This window comes from Apaloderma vittatum, unplaced genomic scaffold (genome assembly GCF_000703405.1).
Source record: "Apaloderma vittatum isolate BGI_N311 unplaced genomic scaffold, ASM70340v1 scaffold18097, whole genome shotgun sequence".
Classification (NCBI taxonomy): domain Eukaryota; kingdom Metazoa; phylum Chordata; class Aves; order Trogoniformes; family Trogonidae; genus Apaloderma; species Apaloderma vittatum.
The window spans coordinates 17,942-43,645 of record NW_009728071.1 but is presented as its reverse complement, the minus strand read 5'-3'; the positions used below and the strand labels follow the sequence as shown (position 1 = coordinate 43,645).

Genomic DNA, 25,704 nt, shown 5'->3' with positions numbered 1-25,704 from the left:
GAGGGCAAGAATGACAGCTCCTTCTACATCTAGTTCCACTTGTGAGATCTCCAGCAAGTGACTAGCTTCTCTGATCAGCATCTCTTCCAGTATTTGGAGAAAAGGTAAATACAGCATGTTCTAGGATGTAAAGTTTACTATTTATTACTATGTACATGTTTTAAAGTATTTAATGGTAGTTTACGGTGTCAACAAAGCAATTAATATTATGTTCTGTTACAAAGAAAACTTGCAAACTGGCTTCTGTTTCCTCATTGAAGGTTTTGAATATCATGTTAGCATTAAAAACTACCTCTTATGATTTCAGTCCACTAATCCACAGAGCTAATCCTCTTCATAACCAAGTAATTTAGTAACATATATTGAAGCTATGACATATATATGTAGACACATTCAGCTATAAATTCACATTTACGAAAACATCCAGTGCATTTGAGAAGACCAGTAACTCTTTTCTTTATGCATTCAGCACCCACGGCCTGCATGTCTGTGGCCTTCAGAAGGAGCTTTCAAAAGAAGTTAAAACCTGCCAGTATCTCTGAGATGCCGTAGACATGTGAATCAAATTAACTGGGCAGGCACTTTCTCCAAGGCACATAGAAGAAAGCCTAAAGCTCTGGATGGTTATGTCTGTGTTTGCCAGTAATTAGACATATGAGCAGTCAATCAGTGAATCAGAGAAGCTAACTTTGATGCCCCTATGTTTATATTGTAGATCGCTGAGGCTTCTATTTCAGAGTAGATCTCATCTCTCCTCTTAAAATGTCCTGATTCCTGTTGCTCAAAGTTGTCTTGAAGGTCAGATGCTGGTTTGGATTCCTGTGCCTTTGCTGGGCGCTACTTGTATTTTGTGTACGGCTCATACAGAATGTGCTGGGAGTTTTCTCTGAAATTAATCTAGTTTGAGTGCTAAATCTGGTCTGCAAATAATCTAGTGTGCAGAAAATGGAGGAAATCAGGTAAAGTGCAACGCAATCCTACTCATTCACCCAACTAAAATGCTAAAGTGATTAGTGAGTGACATTTCTGTTCTGGCGCAGTGAAGCTTTGCTCTGTGTGAGCAGAGATGCGTCTGGAGATGTAGCTCTACAGACTATCCAAAGCTGGAGTAGGAACCAGGAGGCATCTCAAAACTATGCTTTTCCAGTCCAGCATTTGAAAAAGGCTCAGAACACTAATGCTTTCTCTCAACACCCTGCAGGAATTGCCTCTCCAGAAAGAATGTGTGTGGAGGAAAAACAGTGACAAATGATACCATGTACCTTAAGGCACTACTGGAAGAAGTGCAGACCTTTGTGACGGAGGGTACATCTAAATACTGAGCTAAAATATGATGTACAAAATGGAATGGGCTGTTAAAAATCAGTTGCTCTTAACGAGGGGACCGAATCGCTCTTATTAGCAACGAAAAGGTAATGGCAACAGTAAACAGTGCCGTTCTCTGCTAAATGTGGTTCACATCTGAAGTTTAGACGATACTGAGGTTAGTTACTGAAGTTTAGACAAAACTTAATTTAACCAGAACAAAATCATCACAACACCAAAATACCATCATCATTTAAAGATATGACCAAAAAGTAATCCCTTATGTAGATGACAACTGGTACTTCTCCAAGCTGTTTTAAAAGAGATTATTGCTGCTGTAAACTGTAGTCAACAGTTGATAATACTAATATTGATTTTTTTTTTCTACTTTTCCCCCCTTTCCAAGTTATCAGTTCTCCTACAGCCAAGCAATAGCACTATGAGTGGAAAAAAATTAAAAAATCAATAATTCCCTGGTAGTTAGCGACACATTTTCTGTAAGTCTTTGAGCAGGATGTGCTGTGATAGGCTTATAATAAATATAGAACTGTGGCAGATTTTCCTGGAATTAGCTATCAACTCTCCATTTTCCATCTTGATTTTTTTTTTTTGCACTAGTCTCAAAAAGATCAACTGCTTCTCTCGATCTGTAAATTCTATACTGAAAAAATATTATGGCACATCCTAATAGCTTCAGTAAACATTAGAAAACTACCTTTGACTCCTGGCAGTTTGGTTTGATGTTTCTAGGCTCTCTGTAGCCTGTACACTAGAATTAGTTTCCGCTGTATTACTCTACCCAAAAGTAGCCCTTTGCTGTACTGACCCAGCTCTTGTTTAGTAGTAGCCTTTGTGAAGTGTGGTGCCAATTTAATGCCACGTGTGCTCTAAAATTGTGCAGAGTTTACCCCTTTGGTTTTTAAATCTGCCTCTGATGTGTTTAGAGGTGACTTTTGTGAAAAGGGAAAAAAAGCAACCCAACCCTCAAAACAAAACCTGAGCAAAAATAGGAAGCAAAGGAATCATACAAACAAAGGTTAAGAGGAAAACCCAAATTCCAGGAAGTTCTCCTTCAAAGAGGAGCAGATGGGGGACCCATCTGGCCAGGCAGAAATGTGCCAGGCTGGGCATACTGAGAACAAGTCCATGCTCCAAGATCCACCTCCAGCCATGAGCAGTCTTGATACTAGGCTGGTTAATCCAGTAATTAATTAGGAGGGAAGTGTTTCAAGAGGGAAAGAAGAAATGGGAAGGGAAGAAGGTGGTGGGCACACCGGCTGCAACACAATTGAGACAGTCTCTGTATGTGGGGATTTGTGCCAGGAGCAGAAATGTTGATGCTTTGGTCTTTTTCTTCATGTGCCTCTCATGGGAGCTTCAGGTAGAGAAAGTAGTTTCAACAGGAAACGTCTGAAAATGGATAGCTCTTATTTTGCACAGAGAAAACTTCTAATCCACAAAACTGCAAATAAAGTCACTACATCTGAAGATTAAAACTTGTGTTCTTGCCAGGTTTTGCCCTCATCTGTCAAATGACTAGGCTAAAGTAAACTTGAAATAGATTTTCATTTATTTTTCATCCTCACTGTAATCCAAAGACTGCCCTGTTAAAAGCCTTTCGTAAATCATTTGGTCAGTTTTTCTCAACAAAACAGTCCTTAAGTAATGCTGTATATCAGCCTCTTTTTTGACGTTTTCATTTTTTCATCTTGACATCGTCTCTTAAAAATAATACAGTGTTTGTCCCATTATCTCTTTTTTAAACTGTGAAGAGGGGGAAGAAGGCTTCCCTACCATAGCAATTGGAGTACGTGAATCAGAGATGCACGAGTTTATGGTTTTTCTCCCCTAGTTTCTCTTTCAGTCTTACTACTGATGTTAGGAAAACTGGTGTGGCAAGAAACTCAGATTGCTACATCAAAACTGGCTGCTAGAAATCGCCCTGCCTTTTCTCTAAGGTGCACATTCTCTATCAAATTCCTTCCCAAAATCAAGAGGGATTTAACTCTAATCTGACTGACTTGAAGAAGTGCCTCTGGTACTATATCCACCACATCATTCGTGTTTGGCCTTTATAGGGCAAGAAAAAGTCAATGAGATGATTCTATAGATGAAACGTGAAAAAATACACTTCACCAGTAAAGCAGATAAACTCATTTTTCTTGCTAGTACTGTGAGTAAAAGCCAGCTTGCTCGCAGAGGTGCGTGTAGTTATTTCTTTAACTAGACTGGCAGAAGCTTTTTCTTTTTCTTAGCTGCCCATGCTTTCCTGTGATACAGCATGGTCGTCTGTACAAATGCATTTTAATAGTCAATTATAATTGACTGTTGGGAATTAGGTGATTTATCAGAAGGAAAACTTCAGTCTTAAAGAAATAGGTGCCTCTCTGCAAAGACCTAGTGTGGGTCAGTACGGCAGGGTCTGCGTGCTGCTGGCCCTGGGTGACCAGACAAACGTAGTCACCACAACACTAAATACAAGGGAGGTGCAAGTGATGTGTCAACTAGTATTCAGCAAAACCATGTATTCCGCTGCTGCAGAGGTTTTTATCTTCAGTGAGTACTGTCAATCAGTACAGCTGATAATCCAGCCCCAATATAGCTACAGGTGAACCCGACAAATCCTGTACAATCACATTGAACCTCAACTTTCCTGTTTTAACTCGTTTCATCCCTATGGTAGATAGATTATTATCTGCAGTGTAGTACTAGTCTTACATCTGCTGTGCTCCATTCTGATCCCAAGGGCTGGTTTAAGAGTTCAGCCCTACTAGACGCAGTGAAATTCCTGACACTCAGTTTCCTGGATGATGTGGTAGCCAAGAACCAACCTGATCATATTTTCCTGCAGCTTGCATGTCCAGCTATGTTATGATTTTATTTAAGTTTTGTCTGAGGACCTCCTGGTGATATGTTTGCTTGCAGACCACTTGGTATTCTAAACCACTTCTCCTCCTGGTGCTTTTGTAGAGAACTAAGAGGATGTGTCTTGGATGCACAAAAGCTTGCAGGCTTCCTTGCTCTGTGTTGAGAGTTTACTAAAGCTGACATTCTGAAGAGGAGAGGGAAAAAAACCCAACACCTCCCTGTGGCAACAAGCTGGGGGAACTATTTGGTGGGCTTGTGAAAGCAGGCATGCAGAAACACCTTGTCCCAGGGGGCAAGAGTGTTGTGGTGGCATTAATAGTTAAAGAGAGAAGGAGAGTGTCTGTGATGAGGAGAGTCATCTTAAGGGACAAGTGAGGGAGGCAGGGTCTTTCTCCTGAGCTTGGTTTCAGAGTCTTGGCAATTGGAGAGGTTCAGACCCACCGGTCCATGGGGAGCTTCCTTTCTCTTTCCACCAAATGCCTGGCTGGGACTGCGTCCACTCTGCCCTGCGCCTGGGGACCTTTTTTACTTTGTGGGAATGTTGGTCCCTGAAGGAAGGAGCATCCTTCCCTCCCTGACCTGACCACTCTATTTAAAGAAGTCACATGCAAAATTAGGTAAGAAAAAGGCTGGAGGACTAAGAAGCCAGGACTGGTCGACAGATATAGCTACAAGAATAGCTTTACTGAATATTGCTTACCAAGAGAAATCTGGGAGAGTCCAGAATGGATCTCTCTGGTGAGCTAATAAATCATTACGAATCCCTTCAAGATAGCCATCATCACTGAACCAAACAAAGAGCTGCAAAGAAAGACAGAAAAGCTTCTGCCAAACATAGGTGGGTCAGTAACAGGACCAAATCCTCTCACACTGAAGGAGGACACCTGGTTTGTCTCTGTGCAGTCGGATTTTTGTACAACCAATCAGAAATAAATGCAGTTATGGCACTTATGGGCAAGGACCTTCAGTGCAAAGAAGAAACCATCTCATGAAGTTTTCATATCTAAACAGAGAGGAAAGGAGGAAGCGTGGGTTCCCAAAAAAAAGGTTTCACACAACGCCTTTTCTCTGTCAGTAGAGTGAAATATAACTGCCATGCTAAAAGGTTTTGCAGCAGCAATTTGCTTTGAATTGCAAGCATAAGATAAATGTGCTATACAAGTCTCAATTCCTCAGCTGTGAAGGTGGTAAAAAGGAGAATGTTCTTCGGTCCAGAACAAAAAGATATTTAGAAAGATCTTGTTTCAAAGTTCCCAAAACATCTTAACAGAAATAGATGTAGTCTGCATTCCCTGCCTTTTTTTTGCATAAGGTACTGCCCACTCGCTTTCCAGCTGTACAAGTATCCCTTGCTTGACCACCAAATTTTCTGGCGCCTTTAGGACTGCTGTCATGTATCTCAACTCTTATAAAACAGTTCAGTGTTGCTAGACTTTTCCTTCTACAAGGTACCGTATTTCTTCCAGGGCATTTTTTTCCCCCTAAATATGCCTTTCCTTAATATGACCTCACCACATGTTGTGCAGATAAATGTACATCAGCAAAGTCCAGGGGAATATAGCACTTGACCTCAATGGAGGAAGTCTAAGTCCATAAAATACAAACTACGTCACTGTTATACCAACCTGGAAATAACGTGATTCAGACTTGAGAATTGAAATCCAGAGAAAATGCTTCTCATTTAAAAAGGAATAAAAAATTGGAGTATGTAGAAATATTTGAAATGCAGTGCGAGAAGGAATTATTTTTTAAGAGTACTTCTGGTTTATATTATCCAGAGCATCTCAATGGAATAGCTTTGTATTAATAATCTCTCATCTATTATGTATATTGCAATATGCCTAACACAATGGCTGAAGTAATTAGGTACTGCTAATTCTTCTATTTCTTCTTCTTCCCTTTTCTGAGAAGGTAAAGAGATTAGGAGAGTAGTTTAAAACAAAGTATGCATTACACTACAGCCTTCCCACAGATTAGTGGCATCAGCCATTTTTTTCTCATTTTTCTACTTCTACCTAAAAATTTATGTTCTTCTTGAACTCTTCTATTATTCTGTCTCCATTTTAATGCCCACTGACTGCACCGTATCATAGCATCATTGCATTATTTATTTTTGATTATTTAATATTTCACTAGAATTCCATTCTTCAACTTACTTTAATATAGTCCTATTTCAAATGTGCAAAATAAGGAAGCTAGGGAGAAGTAGCTGAATATTGAATTTTTAGTCTGAAAGTTCTGAATTAATCTTGATTAAAGACTCCTGACTTATCCTGTCTGTAATACACTGACCAAGTTTTGAGATGCCTTTTTTTTTTTCTGACAGATATTGCACAAAGCTTGATCATTAATAATTATTTTAAACCTTTTGTAAGTGTCTGAAAAGTCACTGGGAAAAATGCAGAGGATTTAGAATTAAATCTGTGAGACTTCAGTTGTTTTAGATTTTTTTTCCCCACAGTGCCTCCATAAGAGATTCCCTCTGTTAAGTCATCACTAAAGCAATCGTGTACTACTTAACAGAGGTGCTATTTTCTACTTCATGTGTCTCCCTATGAATTGTGCAAGAGGCATTAGAGAGCCCTGCCTTCCACTGAACACATAAAAAGGCATAGCAGAAAAAGCTTTACAGATTTATTACATTCTCTATGCATTGCCTTTCTGGGAGGGAGGGAGAGAACTGGCAGCGGGTCATGCTGCGAGGCAGTCTGCAAGGACACGGGAAGATCTTTGCTAACCCCCAAAGATTTTGAATAGTTCTGTACCGCAGTCCTTATTACCATGAACATATTTTTCAGGCATTACTTGGAGATAACATTAAAGAACCATGCCACTAGGCCTGACTCCTCTTCCTCCCCTCAGCCCTTCCACCTGCAATTCCCAGGTGGAGGGAAGGGGGGCAGGGAGCGAAGCCCAGGGATGCTCTGGGAGGAGGCAGGTCACCAACATCCCTCCAGATGGCACTTCCCAAAGCACCTCCCACCACCAGCTGTGGGCTTCCTATGGCCTGGGGGCAATCCTTGGCAAGAGGGGTGCCTTTTCACCTATGGTAGGCAGCCTTGTTCAAGCTGAGGAGCTTATTTCCAGAGGAGTCCTATGGCACCACCCTGCAGCTGGGCAGGGAGTGAGGAGAAGCAGGCAGAAATGAAACAAAACTGCTTTTTGTCACGTGCTGCTTGGTGGGTGATGCTAACCTCTTCCACGTTTTCTAGTGCTTGATCAATGTACAGATTTTGATGAACAGCTGCTGTGTTTAGGCAACTGGATCAAGCCCTACGTCTGTCATTCTTCAAATCTTGCGTGCCAGGAGGACCACAGCAGCTGAGGAAGTGTAAGCGCAGTGGCAAAAAGTATATTTCTAATAGAAAGATTCTGTGCTATTTTCTCGTGTGCAAACAGCAAGTCACATGGCATCAATGCAGATTTATTTTACCTTGCTCGGAGGAGCAAAAAAGCAAAAATAAACAAAGAAACTGTAAAAGGACATAGAGTCTCGTGGAGAAACTTGTGTATATCATGCTTTGAAAGGATCCTTCATCTTCCATTGCCGCAGAGTTCAGTATCATTCTCTCCGATTACAAACCAAATTGAATCTCAACAGTTGCTGAGCTGTGTACGTGATGTGCCATAGCTTGTTTTTCCACATGCGACTGCAGCTTTATGGATTTCTCTGTTGGGCCTGGCTCTCTGAAGAGCAGACGTAATTGGGGGACTGCTCTGCTGAAATGCTACACTCTGCTTTAAGATTATTTTCATTTGGGGCAAAAATTCAACCACTGACATTATTAAGCTGAGCAACATGAGGCCTAAGTACTAATCTGAGGTTTCTTAGTCAGTTCTTGACTTCTCAGACCTTCGCTGTTTTGCCATCTGCTATAATTGAAAATTGCCTTCTGCAACCAAAGGAAAAATCTAATTTCTCAACAAGCCATATGGGGTTATTAAGATCATTAAACCCTGGTATGCCATAACGCCTGGGCCAAAAGGACTACAGGGCATGTAAATATTGTGTGATTCATTTTATAGCTTCAGACTGCAAGTTAGGAATTGTTTTGATGGCTATCTTATGATGAAAAGTGCTGGTCAAGTAGGTTACTGCAGATGCTGCTTGGCAAGGCCAGTCCATGGCATGTTTGTTTGGAGTTGTGACAGATGAGAAGTGGTTTTAATAGTGTTTGATTGCAAAGAGTAAATCTTTTGTACCAGCTTGACAAATGATGAGAAGCCAGCCAGTGTCCTCAATTGTGCCAGCGATGCTAAAGGCAGCCTTAAATTGTAGTATTAGGAAACCAGAGAATACAATTCCCGCTTCTCGAGGGGACCTAGGCTTGGCTTCTCATACAGGATCTAAAGCTGATGATATAGATTGCGCTCCCTTTCCTCTCTTAAGAATGGGGAAGCTATTCCCCTGAAGATGCCTGGTCTTGAACTGTTTCAAACCGAGCTGCTGGAATTTTTCTCTATTTTCTCCATTTCCCTAGTTGTGTTATTTCATAAGGTTTCTTCCTACTAAACCCCACTTCTATCTATTTGATACAACTACGTGTGAGAATATTAAAGCTTTAATTAAGAATATTTCTGGCCAGAAATGAATGCAAGAGCTGTGAAATTTACATGAAATTAAAGAAAGAATAGTTCAGTAAATGCAAATAAATGCAGAAATGAATATTTTAATTTGGATTCATGATTAATGCCAAAGGATTACCAGCAAACCATTAAAATGTGGTGATGACATAAAAACTCAATGAGAGTAAAAATTCTATATGCACTAGTTAACTGATGGCAGTATGCTATTTTTAGCAGGACAGCCTGGAGTAATTTATTTGTTCTTTTTGAGAAATACCTCTATTGCTTATATTTCAAGTTTTGTCTTTATGTTAATTATGCCTCAGAATTTTTTTTCTTTGCTGGAATACTATGGTATCAGTTCCTGCATTTTATAATGTGACAACTCTGGTCAGTAGATTTATTCCCATTCTGCAAGTTATTAAATGAATTATATTGAAAATAGGCATTACTGCCCCTTTTCTTTGTGCTATGTAACTAAATGAGAAAAAATTCTTATAATCATATATAAGAAAGAAGAGTGACGATTTTATTCCCTGCTTTGGTTTTCCAGTGATCTCAATCTAACTCCATTTATTTTCTCTGTAGGTAATGGGTTTCTGTAGGTCATAGTTTCTGTTTTAAGACAATAGAAATCAAAGCTTGTCTGAACAGGCTTTAGTTTCTGTAGCATTGGGGTCAATATATCTTACTATTTTGAAATCAAGATAATTTAAAGGAGATAAAGTATTTCCTGTTATAGTTATACTGTCCAAATAGCCACCTTATTTTAGTATTCTTGAAAATCACAGTTAGAATGAAAAAGTCTTGATTACATTTTTTCCAAAAGTTGAGACTCCAGTCAAACTGTATTCTTCTTTTTTTTTTCATTTCTAATGTGATCTTTGAGAAGCCATGAAAAAATGTGGTTGGTTTTCAGTTTGCACTTTTTGGTGGATTTTAAATTTTCTTTTTAATTTTTAATGGGAATCTCACAGTCTTCCCCACTTTCTATACTTTGGCTCACCTAACAATACTCCACCTGAAAGAAATACACTTTGTGCCTGGTCCGTTGTGTGCCTCTCATGAGCATTCAAGCCCCCAAGCCAAATGAGACCTGGAACTAGTCTGCAGGATGCCCCCCACAGTCTAGATAATCTCCAGGTAGGGATAGCTTTACAAACAAAAAGTGCTTGGGAATAGGCTGGAAGAGGAAGACCTTGCCGTAAAGTCAGGGTTCTCAGACTTCCCCTGACTTTGCATGTAGCTAAATGATCCTGCTGCCATGATGGCATCTCATTTCTATACCAACGCATTATTCTTCACTGCTCTCTCCTGCACATTAGGCACAAGCATGGGCCTCCTGTTTTCTTGCAGCTACTCTTTTGTAGCTACATTCATTGGAGATGACTGTATGAAAAAATCCTCACCCTGCACTAATTGTAGTGTCCATCCTAATACACCTCATACAAGGGGAAAAAAGGAACAGAAACCTCAGTAATGAAATGTTGCTGGCAGGACATGCATGCGCTTAACAGAAACTATCGTTATGCCTGAACGGTAATTAAAGGCAACACAAACCCAGCAAAATCCTAACTCATCCAAAACTAATGGGAATTTCATCTCCTCTGTTTTCAGGTTTTGTTTCTGGCTTCTTTATGCATTGCTGGTGGTGCTGGTCTTTGATGTGGATCACAAGTGAGCCCATGCGGAATTACGTAATGAAAATAATTTGAAGCCACCCCTGACCTAATCTGGCTTGAAAAAGATGAAGGGTTCGTAATATCATTACTGTCATATAAGGCTGAGCGTGTTTACAGTTGTCTAGCTTCAATCTTCAGGGTGCCCTGAGCTATGGATGTGACTCACCTGCATATCCTTACCCACTGCGTTGGCAAAGCAGTAAATGCATTGCATGGCTATTGTGGCTCCAAGTCTCAAATATTGAGAATTGGTCCAATCTAAACATCAGTGTCATATGCAAGTTTGTGTTTTATTGATTCCCCTTTTCTCATTATTAGACTGATTCTTTCTGTACAGGATTTTTTCACAGTCTTTGTTTAATTTTTGTATCTAATCAATATTTATTTTTACCTGTGTGCATGATTCACAGCATCATCAGGCTTCCTCAGTTTTAAGTAGCAGATTACGAGCTTTGTCTCAATAAAACTGGCAATACTGGAAATATCTTCTGCACTTGACCGAAAGGCAGCTGTAGCAACACCTTTACTGCAAAGCTGTACAAGAAAAAAAATGTTATTTACCAATGTTATAATACACCTTTTGTTAGGTAGAAATGCTTTTTGTAACTGATAAATGGAGAAAACTGACTTCTAAGTAAAATATACCCTGACTTTAACTAGAGTTATCACTACAAAAAGCAGTACAAATAAATGTGAATATAATATAAAATGCAGTGTCATCTTCCTGAAGGGGGATAGTCAAGAGAGATAATAAGCTAAAAACTAAAAGGTGCTTTTATGGACAAAACTATATTTTTCTCCGTTTGCAAAAATAAAGGCTCAACTTCAGTGTCCCAAAATTCATGGCTGTCTTGAGACCGAGGTTGAAGGAGGAGTCTCAGACATCTATTTACTGATTTCAGTAAACTGGTGGTGGGCTCTGCTTTAGGCTCTGCTGCCCTTGTCCCATGGATCAGACAGAGTGGCACAGGGCAAGAAAACCAGAAACCCTTCTCCTCATTTAATGGGAGGACTTGTCCTTCCAGAAAACTGCCATAGAAAGTAAAAAGATCAACTGTCTTTCCCATCTTCTTGAGCCTTATAGAATTTACCGTAGAGAAACATCACATTTTCTCTTTTTAAAAAACCACTCTTTTCTCAATACTTAAATTGCCTGATGTTCATCACAGAGAGTGACTTGCTCATTAAATAATGTTCTGTTCCATAACGTGCTTCGTCAGAATTAGATAACCCACAACTTAGTGTTTTGGAGAGTCCTCAGTGCTGGCAGAGCTGCAATACTGGGAGGGACCATCTTCAGTCCTCAAATTTTTGTTTCCTAAATCTGCAAGCAACCTGATTTTGTAATGCCAAAGAATAGTAAAAACTACATTTTAGTTCTTAAGAAAATTCAACTGTAAGCCGTCAGATACAGCTGCAAACAAATAGATTAAGTCTAAGAGCCTTGTCTTTAAGGACAATAACCATATAGTGCTACTAATGAAAATGCAATTGAATGTCCTTTGCTTGGATAAACATCCCTAACGGGATTGTTTAGTGTGCAGTGATTTCCTCTGACTAAGTGACTTCACTGCAAATCAGCTTTAAAAGTAGATTTTTAATGAAGATGACCGAATTAATATTAATCTAGGCTGTGTGCTTAAACTTCTGGATCACAGGGAGCCCAGTGCTGAGGACCCTTGCGGCACTGATACACAACTGCAGCCTGATGTCGATGAAGGCAAGTTCTGCTTTCAATGGGGTACGACTCAGGGGCTCTTGATGGAGTCCAGTTTTGCCAGCCTGGCTACTCATCACTAATGAGTTTAGTTACAATAATTTCTTGTGCCTATGTAGCTAAAATCCAGCAGCTGTTCTTTAGAAGATGTGATGTCAACTCAGCATTTTGAGATCTCTTTAGACTAAATCTGTCAAGAAAAAAAATCTCTTCTGAATATGCATGTTTCTTCCCATGTGTGATCCTTAAAAGCAAGAAGGATTATAGACACACATCTGCACTTAGCACCTTCAAAACTTGCCATGTCTTTAAGATTTTTGTTCAATGGTTAGAGATCAGTTCTTTACAGGCAACAGGGATCATTCAAGGAAGTGTCCCCCTAGTTCGAGTGTGATAAATATTTTTTTTTTCCTTCACATCCCTTCTATGCTGAGAGAAGTTACACAGTGTATATAATAACACCCATACATTTAAGATTTTCTATCATCTTGTTATCAGTATAAGTTATAAATCAGAGAATTCATCACTTTTAACTTTGCTCGTGGTACCATATATATCTGCTGAAGTGTCTGTATGGATAAGACATGCTATATGTAGCTAAAAGACCCAGAGAATTATGTTCACATCAGTGAACATAAAAGTATCATCAAGTTTTTCTGTAATAACACTTTTCAGCTGAATTGGCCATGCTGTGACCTCTGTTGAATTTATGGGAATGAGAGATTTGAGGCTACTCCCTGGACTTTCAAGTTCTTGAATGATTGTGAGAAGAAAAGAATCATTTAGGGATCCCTTCAGCATAAAGTGCTGCAATTCAGAGTTTCCTCAGGTCTTACTGACCTGATACGAAGAGTTATATTTAGACCTGCACAACCCCTCAGTTATCTTTGACAAAACCCGAGATGTGAATCTCTGTAAACCATACCTGAACAGATAAGAATTCAGAAAATATGTTTAAATACAGTGAAGATTGGGTTCTGCCAGGTCTCCCCTAAGACATCTCAGAGTAAGAGTTCAAAGAAACGAATAACAACTCAATCTTTAATCTCACAAAATCAGAGTAATATTCCAGAAGGATGTGTCTGTGCTTAGGACCATCCAGATTGTATGTCCCAAACTCTCTCCTAATTTTTGTGCAGCATTTCTGCAGTGGATCAATACGTTTGAGAGAGACACCCCTCCACAAATAACAACAACACGTGCCAAAAGTAAAATTCGACTTAATTTTACAGAAATGGCTCTTTCTGTACTAGGCAGAAGGGTTATGCGTATATGGAATAGCCCTAGTGTCTGGCATTAGTGAGGTGCACAATTAAATGCACTCACTGGTACAGGGGAGTTTTTTGATACCAATATAGACCCCACTGGAGAAGGCTTCTGTTGGGCAAACCACCTCAGCATAGCTGAAAAGCATATCATCATTTTCTGACCTCTGATGGAGATGATGCCTTTTTTGTGTATTTCATCCTCCTTTACTGAATTTTGCTAGCCTTTCTGACAGAGGGACGTGGCTATGCAGCAGGAGAACGACTCACTCCTTGCATCGTCCTGCCTGCCACTGGATATTGAGTCGGAGGGGTGAGGCAAAGACAGTGCCAGAAAGCACCTGAGAAAGCTCATGTGGGGAAGTTCCCAGAGGAGGAGTTAGGCAGGAAGGAGACCATGAGCTGGGATTTTGCAGCACAGGTGGGGATGTGGAGAAGAGTTGTAGAGACACTCACCTCGGAGTTTCAAAGGGGAAGAGAAAAAGGAAAATTTCCTAGGGATCCAAAAGAGCTTCCGTAGCTACAGATTGTTGTAACTTTGGGAAACCCTGCTGGACTGAGAGCAAGGGAAGAAGAAAGGCTGTGTCATGCACAGACGTAATGAGCAGGGAGGAGATTTACTTGCAATTTTCATGTTTCACCTAGCAGAACAGAGTTTTCTTTATCTTGCTGCAGTCTGCAGCCCAACAACACTGCCTTTGAAGATCAAAAGGGCTGTTGGTGTTTTTGGAGTGCTTTAAGTAAAAGCTAAAAGCAGCTCCATCTCCCTCCTCTGAATACCTTATGGTCTTGTCACAAGGACATTCAAATACAGATAAGGGCTTGGAGAGGCAGTTAAATTTTATACCATTGAAAGTTTTTTTTTCCCAGAACTACGTTAAAGATTTTTATTTGAATTCCAAACTGGGAAATTTGGGGGCACATCTTACCTAAGGCTTTGGTGAGCTTTTGTTCTGCAGAAATCTTACCAATATCTTAAAGTCTGTAGAGGCTATGAAATTGAAGCAAACAACTTAATACATTTGAAGCTTTACAGCCAATATGGGGTTACACACCTGCAATGTACCATTTTATGTCCTTTACCATAGCCAGCAAATCAAACAGGGTGGTTTGTGGTTTTTTTAGTTTGATTATTTTTTCTTTCAATCTTAGTCTACCTGAGAGTACCTGTGAGTAGATGGAAATATTTTTCCATAAATAATATTTAATTTAAAAAAATCATGCCAAAGGATATTTACACTTTCATAGGGGTTCTTGTTACAACTGGAGGCCATCGTGCAGGTTTTCTGTATGTGTATCCTTTAGGAGACTGAGTTGTCCCGTTCAGAGTGTTACCAGGTGTATAAATGAATAGGAATGAAAGCATTACCAGCAATTTTTATATTCATAGCAAACAGACACTAATTATATTATGCTTTCACTGATAAAGAAGGTTTCTCTTGCAACACGTAGGACCTTACAAACATACTGCTGGAACCACAGCCATATAAATGCTTGTGATCAGTGCTTTGCCAAAGATTCCAGAACTAGTCTGTGACACTGTGAACTCAGCAGAGATCTTGTTGTGGTATTAAGACTTTAATTTCGGCAGTAACAAGCAAGGAAGTTTTATGAGCAACGACCTCCCAGGCATTAGCTCATTAGAAAGAGAGGAAAAGATCCCCCCAAACCCACCATGGCTTTGGGAAGAGATCAGTGGAAATGTTGATCATTAAGGTAGGTTCCTAGTTAGCATGTGCAACGAAAGAATAAAATTAGAGCTCTGGTGATCTGTATGATAGCATGTTGGAACAGTTTCCACTGAAAACAAGATGAAAGTTCAGGTGCAAGAAGCTTGCAATGGTAAGAGTTCACTTACCACTGCTATAGGTTTGGTGTATGTTAAAATTCAGCAATACATTGTGCCTTGAAGAAGACGACATCCAAGAGATGCCCATCTACATATGCGGATATAGGCATGTATTTGATAGCAAATTAACTTAGGAAAACAAGTAAAATTGGTCAAATGGTGTGTGGTAATAAGATTCTTTGGCAGCTTCTGTGAGATATATCATGCTTTCCTCTGTCAGACTGAAAGGGTAGAGATTCAATATAAATACAGCAATAACCTGCTACCTGCTAGCCTTGCTGGTGCTGATTGCCTTTTTTTTTTTTTTTTACTACCCTCTTAGCAGAGGAATGCTTAATCATGCCTCTCCATTTTAAAGATAACTGTGGCTTTCCCTGGAGCAATTTTTTTTTTAGAGTGGTTAATCAGAAGGACAAACCTGAAAAGGCAGGAAATATTTAATTAGTGCCTTTTCTTCTGACTAGCCAACAGTCCTAACCAGATGCCTTCACTCCAGAACCATCCAAGTCATCAGCCTGGTAACGTCACTGCATCGCACATCAGGCACCTGGCAAGTTGAACACTAACTGCATCCCAGAAAATGTCTGCTAAGGCAGGCTACTTCTGAAAATAACTTTCAAAACCTGATAGCAAGCCTCGCACAGAGCTGAAAACAAATTGCTTCTTGTGTTTTGCCCTGAAATCCAGTCCTTACGACAATTAGGCGCTATCAGAAATACTGCAGGGAACCAGCATAATAAAGAACCAGTTAATGTCGGCTTTGTCTCAGTGGAGAGAAGGAAAAAAAAATCAGTGTGAAGAATAGAAAGAGAGAATTTTCTCTCAGTGGTGTGATTTCATGCAGCATAACTTTCCAGCTTCTATTCAAAGTCATATTGACATCTTGGTGTGCAATTTCAGTCATCGGAGCAGGAATTGTATATAAACCCCCTGTCTTTACTGTTAATGAGATTTGTGTAAATAACTTGCTAGAAAACATATTGAAAATATATAATTCACCACTAAATATGAAGGCAGATGCCAGCTAAGCACTAAATTTATGAGGCTTCCTGCAATGTGCTCTGCAATGGATAATTCAAATAATATGTACGTATGATATTTCTGGCATATTAGCTGCTCGCTGCAGAGTTAGTGCTGGATTCTGTCGTAGCAATGCATGTGCAGGGCACATTTGCTATATTGGGCATATTATTGGATACACAGTGCTGGCTGAGAGCCAAATATACCTCAGAAATGTGAAGTTATGAGAAATGGTCCCTGTTTCTACTCAGAAAACTACTGTTTGCCAGAAAAGCATGCATCTGAGAAATATTGACTTACGGGGTGAATTTACCAGGCTGCTTGCCCTCAACCTGGGGTCTGGTGGGGTGGGATTCAGCCTGTTCTCCCCACATTTCTATCGCGTTTGTCTTAAGCCTTGTCTGTGTCTAGGTTTAAACTCCTTCTTTGGCTACAACCAGTCTCTATGTAGGAAGCAGAGGTACATGGGAGGGACTTGGTGACTAGAGGGGGCAGAATGTTAGAGAAGTTCAAACCTAAATTTTATCCTCCTCCAAGGCTAACAGGTTTTGTACATCTATCCCTGTTCTGGCCTTTTTTGGAGATAAGAGCTCTCTAAAAATGAGATTTCAAGTGCCTACTGCATTTGGATGATATAGCATTTTAGTTTGTGCTCCTTTCTAGGTGGATGCTGCCTTATAAAAATAAACTTGACGTGAATCTTTGCCTCCCACAGAAGCTAACGATGTTCCCTGTAGCACTCCTAAGCCCAAGTCATTGCTATTTATTGGCCCAACTTCAGATAAAGGCTTTACCTTCCCTCAGTGCAAACTTAGGGGTCTTTTTAATACTCTAAATAACTTGCTTCGAAAGCATTAAATCAGGAACAAAGGTTTTAGGAAAATATTATCTGTTTGACTTCAGCTTAATCTGTGTGCTGCACCACAAATCTGTCTCTCATTACCAACCCCTATTTTATGGAGTGTTGCTGTTATCAGCACTGCCAGGATGAGAGGAATAGTCGCAGAAGTGAAAAAAAAAACCCACCAAACAAAACCCAAACCAGCCAAACCAACCCCAAAGCTCTCTAATGAAACTTATATTGTGGAATCAATACACCACAATAGTGTCTGAGCAACTTTATATTCTGTACAACATCCTGAAATCTTCTTTACGGATTGCCTTTGTAACACAAAATTGTCAGTCCTCCACCGCGAGGCCATCAACGATCAAACCGAACTGAGGATGGTGTAAATATTCCATGTGAAAACCAAATAATTGGACAAAAGTCAAAATGGATACCAGTACCTCCTCTCAATAGGATTGTAGCTCAAAATGCCTATTGGACTTTGAAGCAGCAGCATCACTCTGTTGATAGTGTTCACAGGAGGAGCTGGCCAAAATGAAAGGGTTTTTTCTTTTTTTTTTTTTTGGAGGCAACTGTCAGCTGGTGCGATGTGACTATATTGTAGCAAGATTTTGAGAGCTGTCATGATTGCTTGGAAAAAGCAATATAATTTCAGGCCAACTAATTTAATCCCCTCGATGCCAAGAGATTTGCTACTGCTAAGTCCAAACACAGAGATACCTCACCAGCACTTTTATTAAGGCAAACTATGTGAAAGGTTCACTCCATTTTGATAGGCAGGATTGTTAGAGAAAAGCAATCGTTTGCTGAAGCCTTATTTTCATGCCGTTTCTGGAGATGACATTAAAGTTAGCTGCAAGGCCAGCTCTCCCCCCCACCTCAGGATGATATGAATTTGGTAAACTCCACCAAGAATCCTCTCAGTGGTGTTGTCAGCATCAGAAACACAGCGCATATCCATGCCTCAGGAATAAACAGAAATAAAGCTCTTCCCTAAAGTAACCTAAACAGAATTCATTCCCCCTGACTTTTTATTGTTTGGTTCACCTCTGTAAAGCTTTTCAGCATTTATATTCATTTTGCAATGTCAAAAGCTGAACAGGAGTAAGATAACAAATGGTTCTGGTAGCAGCTGTCACCACCTACTGTCTGTGTATGCCTGTGTGAATCTCTAAATGGAAATAAAGTACTTTAATAACACATTTTCTCTAAACTGTCCTCATGGATAAAGTTACTCTCAAATCAGTCCATGAATGCTTTCCAATTCAGTGCCCACTTCAGCCTGCATCTCTGTCTCTCCTCTGCAGAGTCTGTGGAGGTATGCAGCAGTATGATTTAAAGACATTTCAGATAGAAAATACTTGAACAGCACAGCACACCTTCTGGGACTGCTGCTTGCCTGCATTAGCTGCTTTTTGGTGTGCAAACCCTCTCCTAACTTTCCTAATTATCTTGTATTAACTACTGAGGAATCTACTACACAGACCTCGTCTCCATTTCTCAGTGATTGTAAAACATGTGTTTGCATGTGTTTGGGTCAATGAGGCTGTTGACTGCAAGTGACAAGGGGTGGGTAATTATTATTTTTAATCAAATATACTGCTTAACATTTACAAAATACAGAGAAAATATTTGATGCTTTTGAGCACCTGTTGCCTCCAGGTAAATAATTTAATAGCATCTGAGGAAGCCAATTAGAGTTAATTAGAAATTGACTGATCTGCTTTGGCACCACAATGGTTGGAAAACATGGCCTGTCCTTTCTGGAACAGGGATTTTACTTTTGTACACACATATATAATTGAGGAAATATATTGTTTTATGGTCAACATGTAATATTCCTTTGAGGAAAAAAGTACTTTATAAGGCAGATATGTAGCAGCAGTTCAGGCAAGAACAGGGGCACGTTAATCCTTATAGACAAATAGCCATGCAGTGCCTCAGCTTTATTTCATGGTGATGGGCATGCTGGAAATGTCTAGAAGATTAATAGATTCAAATTCAATGACCAAAAAATGGCAGCATGTCCAAATGGATCATTATAACAGATTCCCACTCTATCCCACAAGCTAGATTTGAGCCATCTGTAAGCTTCACATTCCTGGTCTAAAATCTTCTGCAGCCATAAAAGACAATAAGTATCAGTAGGGAAAAAAAAATCGATTTCTTGGCTTTGCAGCCTAAAACTATAGTGATGAGACTATAGGAAGATAAAAGCTGCTGATTTTCAGGGCATATTTTTTTTTAAAAAAAAAGACTCGATTCATGAATAGGCTGTATTTGGGGAACTACTTTGTTATTAGAGGTGAAAAGAATATCACTAGAGAGTAGAGTCAGCATCTCACCCTTGGGCACTTTTGGGGTATCAGTGACTGTCCTATTTGATGTTGTCTGTCCAAGACCTAGTGTCCTCCCTGGAAGCTTCTGGAGGACTTGTGTTGATGACAAGGATAGATAATTTAGGAGTCTAATTTTTAGCTCCAGAAAGTTAGTGCTAAAAATAAATATTTAGCCTTTCTCATGGTCTCCCTTGAGGACTCTCACGGTGTTAAAATGTGTCTAGGCCTTGTAGAGGTCTTGGTGAGAGGGGATAGGGAAAACTCTATAAAGATCCCTTTAATTCCAGTGGATGACCAGGAATTCCAGCCTCCATGCTTGGTAAAGTGAGAGATTACACATTGTTGTAACAGATGGATTTTTGGACCTCAAGACCCACTTGCAAAAAGAGACGATGTTGGTGGGGGAAGGGTGGGGAGAAATGTGTCAGTGCCCTAGTCTTTCTGCAGCAGCTAGCTCTGATCCCAGGGTGACAACAGGAGCACATCCAAACATTTTAATCCTACGGTGCTCCCAAGACTGCCCTAGCAGCAATGCCTCTGAGAAAGTCACCTGTGCTTTCTTAAGAGGCTTTAACAGTGGCCAGACTACTTAAGATGAACCTCTTTTCACATAGGTATTTATATAGGAAATACTCTTTTTTTTTTGCTTCTCATATAATGGAATTGATGGAAGGCTTGGTTGAACCACGCTGCCTAAGTCTATATTGGTACGTAATTATGTCCCCGAAGCACTGGTGCCACGGCCACTTTCAACATATTAGCTTTTTGCAGATATTCTTGCCTGGAAGAGGGCATGTGGTCTCGACAAAAGCCTCCTCTGCAAGCAGGGAATCACAAGGCAATGAGCCACAGGAAAGGTTAATAGGGAAAACTCAAGGTGTGCAAAAAAGATGGCACTAATGTTTATCTCCCTGCCATAGGAACGGTGCCCATAATAACCATCTGTGGAAAATGGAGATATTCCAGCTCGTGGAAGGCACCACAAGAGCACTCTGGTGAATTAATCACGCGCTGTTGGAGGCCTTCCCCCCACGCATGGGATGCATTTTGTGTCTCTCGGATAGTCTACGCCGAAAGCTGTGCGCCGAGATACTGTGGGCTCCTTTCTGTGCACAGCAGTCATGAACCTTTCTCATTTATTTTTTAATCACAGGGGAGGATTATTTTGAGAACAACAGGGCCTGATGAAATTCAAATTTGTGTCAGTTTTAAACAGGCTGATGTTTCTCCAGTCTTTTATGCTCTCCGATATTAGGAGATTAGTTTGAGACAAGATCTTTCGATCCTCATAAAGGTTTAGTGTTATTTTGTAGCTAAGCTGTTAATAATTGGCTGGAGATTTTATAGAGATACTTATATGGTTTCCACTGAGCTTTTAAACTAAAGAGTGATTTCTCGTACCCTTTGTATCCCAGTCCAGATGTTCAAATCCTATTTCCCTATGTTCCAACAGATGCATGCCAAAAAATTTAGGGAAATTTACAGTGTTTCTCAATGTAGTATATATAATATACTGTATTATTGAGCTAAGAGGTAGAAGAGCAAAGACTATTGCTCGAGTTTCTTCAGCTCTTTTCCTCACTAGCGTCAGAAAGCACTTAATTCTTAAGCTCTAATGGTGAGAATTCTCCAACACAGCATTATTTTTGCCTCTCCCAAGCCAACTATAATGCAGCTGGCTAATGCTAAGTCCCTCCTGATTAATTTAATGGTAGATAAATAGTGCAGAATTAGTGAGAAGCCTCCAGTTCTTCTCCTGATAACACTGCCTTCCCGAAGTCTGCGGTAAGCAGCAGCGTGCTGTCTAACATATGAAAGTCTCTAAATTAAATAACATTTCAATTTTCCTTTCTGAATAACAGCGTTTCTTTTTTTAATCTTTTTTCCCAATTCAATAATTTCAATGCTAAACTTTCAGAACTGCCTTTTAGTTGCATATCTGAAAAACAACATGATCTAAAGAATGATAATATGGCATGAAGATATAGATAGATCTATAAAGACATTTTGGCTTAAAGAAAAGCCAAGAAATCTATGATATTTGCAATATGTAAGGCAGCACTAACTTTAGTGATACTATTCAAAGTTAACTCTACCCATGTGCTTTTCTAGATCAGGATGTCTTAACTCAAAATGTTCTAATGTCAGTCTAAAGCCTTAATTTCCTTAAATCTGAAAAGCGTCTGTAAACATTTTGCACTAGAAACCATAACTTTGAATTTCCTGACCTTTGAGCTTGTCACATGGGACATGTCTCTTCACCCACGTGAAATGCAGATGAGTTTTTGTTTATTTCTTCAAAAAGGGGTGGGCAAAACAACTACAGTTGCAATCTCAGCAGCATAAGTTTCCTGATTTTCTCTGCACCATCTCCAATTTGCCTACATCTGAACAAATGGACAAACTAGAGATGACACAAAGAAAAACAGCAAAAGTGATACTGAGGTTTAGAAAACATGACCTGGGAGGAAGTACTAAGAGGACTGAATTTATTTCGTTTAGAGAAGACTGAAAAGAAATATGGTAAGAGGTCGCAGGTGAAGAGAGGATAGGGTAGTTAATAGCTCTTCATGTCAAATAAGGATACAAAAAAAGAGTTATGGGCTATTTTGCAGCATGGAAAATGTGGGAAAACTTTCCATCGGCTTGCTCATACAGATGAGAAGTCCCTCTTACTGGAGATTTTTAGAAAGAGAGTACTGAAATATCTTTTGGGGATATTCTGGTTTTTACTTTATTCTGGTTTTTGCTTCTGAGGAGAGCTGGATTAAGAGACTGAGGAGAAGCCTCAGCCCTACAATTCTGTGATTTCCCAATCACTCTGTCTACAATCCCAGGAAGCAATTCTTTAATCTCTACTTATTCTTTCACCAGAATGTCTATTAGCTAGCTTTTCCATTTTGTTTTAGGAGGAGGCAAGTACCCCTTTCTTCTCAAGTGCTTTTGTCCCCATCAAAGTTCATGTCTGAATGTAGGGGGAATAAAAAAAAAACCCTAAAAAAGATAGTTTACTCACTCACTGCTATAATATTTATTGTCCTAAAATAAAATGCCTTCAGTATTCTAAAAAAATAGGAAAGATGATATTTGCTTGTTGACTGTAAACCTCTTAATGTTTTACAACTGCTTTTGAATGAAGTTTGGTAGTACAGCACTGAAACGAGTATAACTGGATCCTTTTTCAGGATGTCAAGTGCATAGCTGAAGTGATTGAGGTCAGAGTGGAGATAAAACATTAGGGAGAGCTCAGCTTGCAAGTCTTTCGTTTGAATCACCAACCATATTCCTGTAAAGTGTCTCTCTCTTTTTTTTCTTTTTTAATTTTATTTGAGAAGCAGACACTGGCCTTTCAAATCTTCACAGCTACTAGGAGTAGGGTTTTTTTGCATCATGGAAAAAGTCAAGCCATCATCTGCACAGTAAATGTTAGCAGCTGGGTTAATTGTGAAGATATAAGGCATCTTTCAAAGTTTGTAAGACAGCTATGCTTTCCAAAATACTCTAATGCTACCTCTCTGAAAGCAGCTTTGGGTGTAGAGTGACACTATTTAACAGGTTTAACACTTCTAAAATTTGAGAGGCTGATGCCATTATTAAACTTCCTTCTGCACACAAGCAAATAGTTTATCATAGTCTGTTCCCAGCAATTGTAATCCAATTTTTGTTATCTCACATTGTTTAAAAAAGAGAAAGATAGCGTACATCAATCTGATAAAAAATGTTTAAACAACTGGTGCTTTTTTGTGATTATGTCGGGTTTATAGCAGCATTATGGAAAAGCGACAGGGTAACTAAAATCTGATTACGTCTAAGTCTTTGCCCATTATGTGATTATTATGAACCATGACTTCTACTGGCACATTATGAATTACATGGTCATAATACAAGGGATTTCCAATATAATTAACTGAGATTAGCAGCACTAGAGAAATCTGGGAATAATGATACAACTTTGAACAATCAGTTTTACTGTAAATGCTGCTGGCTCTGGTTTCCAGGAACCAGGAGGCTGGTGGATGCAACTGTGACCTGCCTGCTGGGATTTCCTACACCTTTCTTTTCTCTCCCACTGTGAAATTAATTGCAACCTTACCAGAGTGTTAGGAACTCCCTTTTTCACTCTTTTCATCTTATATTATACTGATAAAACTCAAGGCTCGCTAAGATTTTCAAAAACATCCAAGGTCTTTAGACACCCCCTTTTGAGGGAGGCTCAGCCTGAAACTGGAAAGGGTTGTTTTTAAAAACATAGAAATGTCTACTTATTGAAGAAAAGATACATTTAAGACAACTCAAGTTTGAGCCAACTCAAGTTTGAGCACTTAAAGGCAGAAACTAATGAAAATCACAGATTAGTTTCAAAGATCATAGCCGAGGTCATATTATTTCTTTAGTATCCCAGGCAAGAAGTCTTTCTTTCCACAAAAAAACCCAATAGCTTTTGGACTCTTAGCTGCTGAAGAGAAAGTCATCTGCATCCAGAGAGGGTTGCTCACTACTGGACCTTTCCTTTCTCCCAAAGAAAGAAAGAGATTTCTACACAGGTTCATCTACACAGTGGCCATCTTCTGGCTTTGGGGAAATAAGGGTAACAGAATGCATGATGGAAATGCTATAGGGAAAAAAAGATACTAAACTGTTTCAGTTTTGTGCATGGAGAGCTGTGGTAGAGTGGGAGCTCTCCTGATTATTGAGATATCATTCGTCTCTGATAGAGTTGGGATTAAAAAGAGAAGTATTTTTTTTCCACTCTATGGAACTTAAATTTCCTCTATAGATAAATACAGTTTACGAATTAGAGAAAAGTACAAAATCACTTGAGGTTTCTTTGGTTCAGTCTAGTGCTCCCTCCTTCTATGACTTACTTATAGCCCTTAATTTTCAAATTTTGTGTAAAATTGCATGTCAGGGATTTTATTAAATCATACATAACCCAAGTTTGTGCCCCTTGTTCACTTCTGATAGTATTACACCCAGTAACGCAGCCTTTCATTTACTTTGCTATATGATTGCACTTCTTTAACTCCATACCTCCAGTGCTGCTGAGAACTTCTCCACTGCTCCGGCATAGTCGCTCTGCCGGTAGCAAGTGCTGGCTTCCTGGAGGACCTGTTGAAGCGATTTGTTAACGCGAGTCCAAGAGCTGCCACGAGATGTGCTCGGCACAGCTACTTCTCCAGAATCACAACCTGACGATTCTGTGCTTGAAGACACCACGGGTGCAGGAAACTCGAAGGGAATGTCCTCCTCGTCAATGTAGACCAACTCCATTTCTATGTCCATTATTCTGTCCAGAGGACTATCATACAGAGCTGTCCGGTTTAACCGATTGTCAGTCTCTAATTTTGTTTCTTCTGTTTTTACAGCTAGTTTTTCATTGTTTTCTGATTTCTGTTTCGAGCTTGCTCTGTCTACACATTTACTTTTTTTTTCCTTCTTTTTCTTTGCCATTTTCATTTGCTCCTCTGTATTTTTTGCTTCTCCATCCCCAGGGTGGTTTTTGACCTTTTGGATTGCTTCGGGAATATTCTTCATCCTGTGTAATAGTACAATTGGCTGCTTTATTTCAGGAAAATTCGACCTGTTTAATGGTACAGCTGGCTTCTTTGCTTTGGGAATATAATCCAGCCTCTCTAATACTACAACTGGCTTCCTTTTACAAAGCATTCGCTGAGCGAGTTCATACCTGCCATCCATACTTTTGTGCTCTTTTGGAAATCAATGTCGCTTCCTCAAGCCACACCTTGAGCAAAGAAAGAGTCCTAGGAGAAAATGTAGAAAAATTAAGAACACTCAAACACTGCTAAAGCCAAAGAAGTGTGCAAATGCTTTCTCCATTGGCATGTTGTAGGCACCATTATGAGAGAAAAGTCTTCAATATTTAGTACATAGAATATCAGACTCACTGTAATTACTTTCTCTTTCCTGGGTAGAACTTCAAAACCCCTTAAATATTCTTGATAACTCTTGATAATGGATGTTTATGTAAAGTAATGCCAGTGTACTGTTTTGTTATATCAACAAGAAGAAGGGAAAACCGGGCTTTTCATCAAAAGTAAAATGACCCAAACCCTGTGACTGGTTGTCTTGTATTTTATGTAGTTGCAGGGTGTAGCCTGATTTTTGAGAGCTGGTAAGCACAAAGACTGAGGTCAGAGAGGGCTGTTCAAAAATCACGCAGAGCAGGTGTATTCCAGAGGGGCATGAGCTCCCAGCTTCAGCTATAATTGAGCCAAATTCAGATCC

General features: G+C 39.6%; 1 protein-coding gene across 1 annotated transcript in view; it reads right to left on the bottom strand.

Moving 5' to 3' along the window:
* Positions 1-25,155, bottom strand: part of SPATA16 (spermatogenesis associated 16) — a gene marked incomplete at its 3' end in the record, with an annotated part of 79,274 nt that extends 54,119 nt beyond the window's left edge. Inside the window, exons 1-3 of the mRNA XM_009873959.1 lie at positions 24,833-25,155; positions 24,490-24,757; positions 10,813-10,955 (exon numbers count right to left, since the gene is read on the bottom strand). Coding sequence (XP_009872261.1) covers positions 10,813-10,955; positions 24,490-24,757; positions 24,833-25,155 — 734 coding nt within the window. The remainder of the gene's footprint in view (positions 1-10,812; positions 10,956-24,489; positions 24,758-24,832) is intronic.
* Positions 25,156-25,704: the final 549 nt, after the last annotated feature.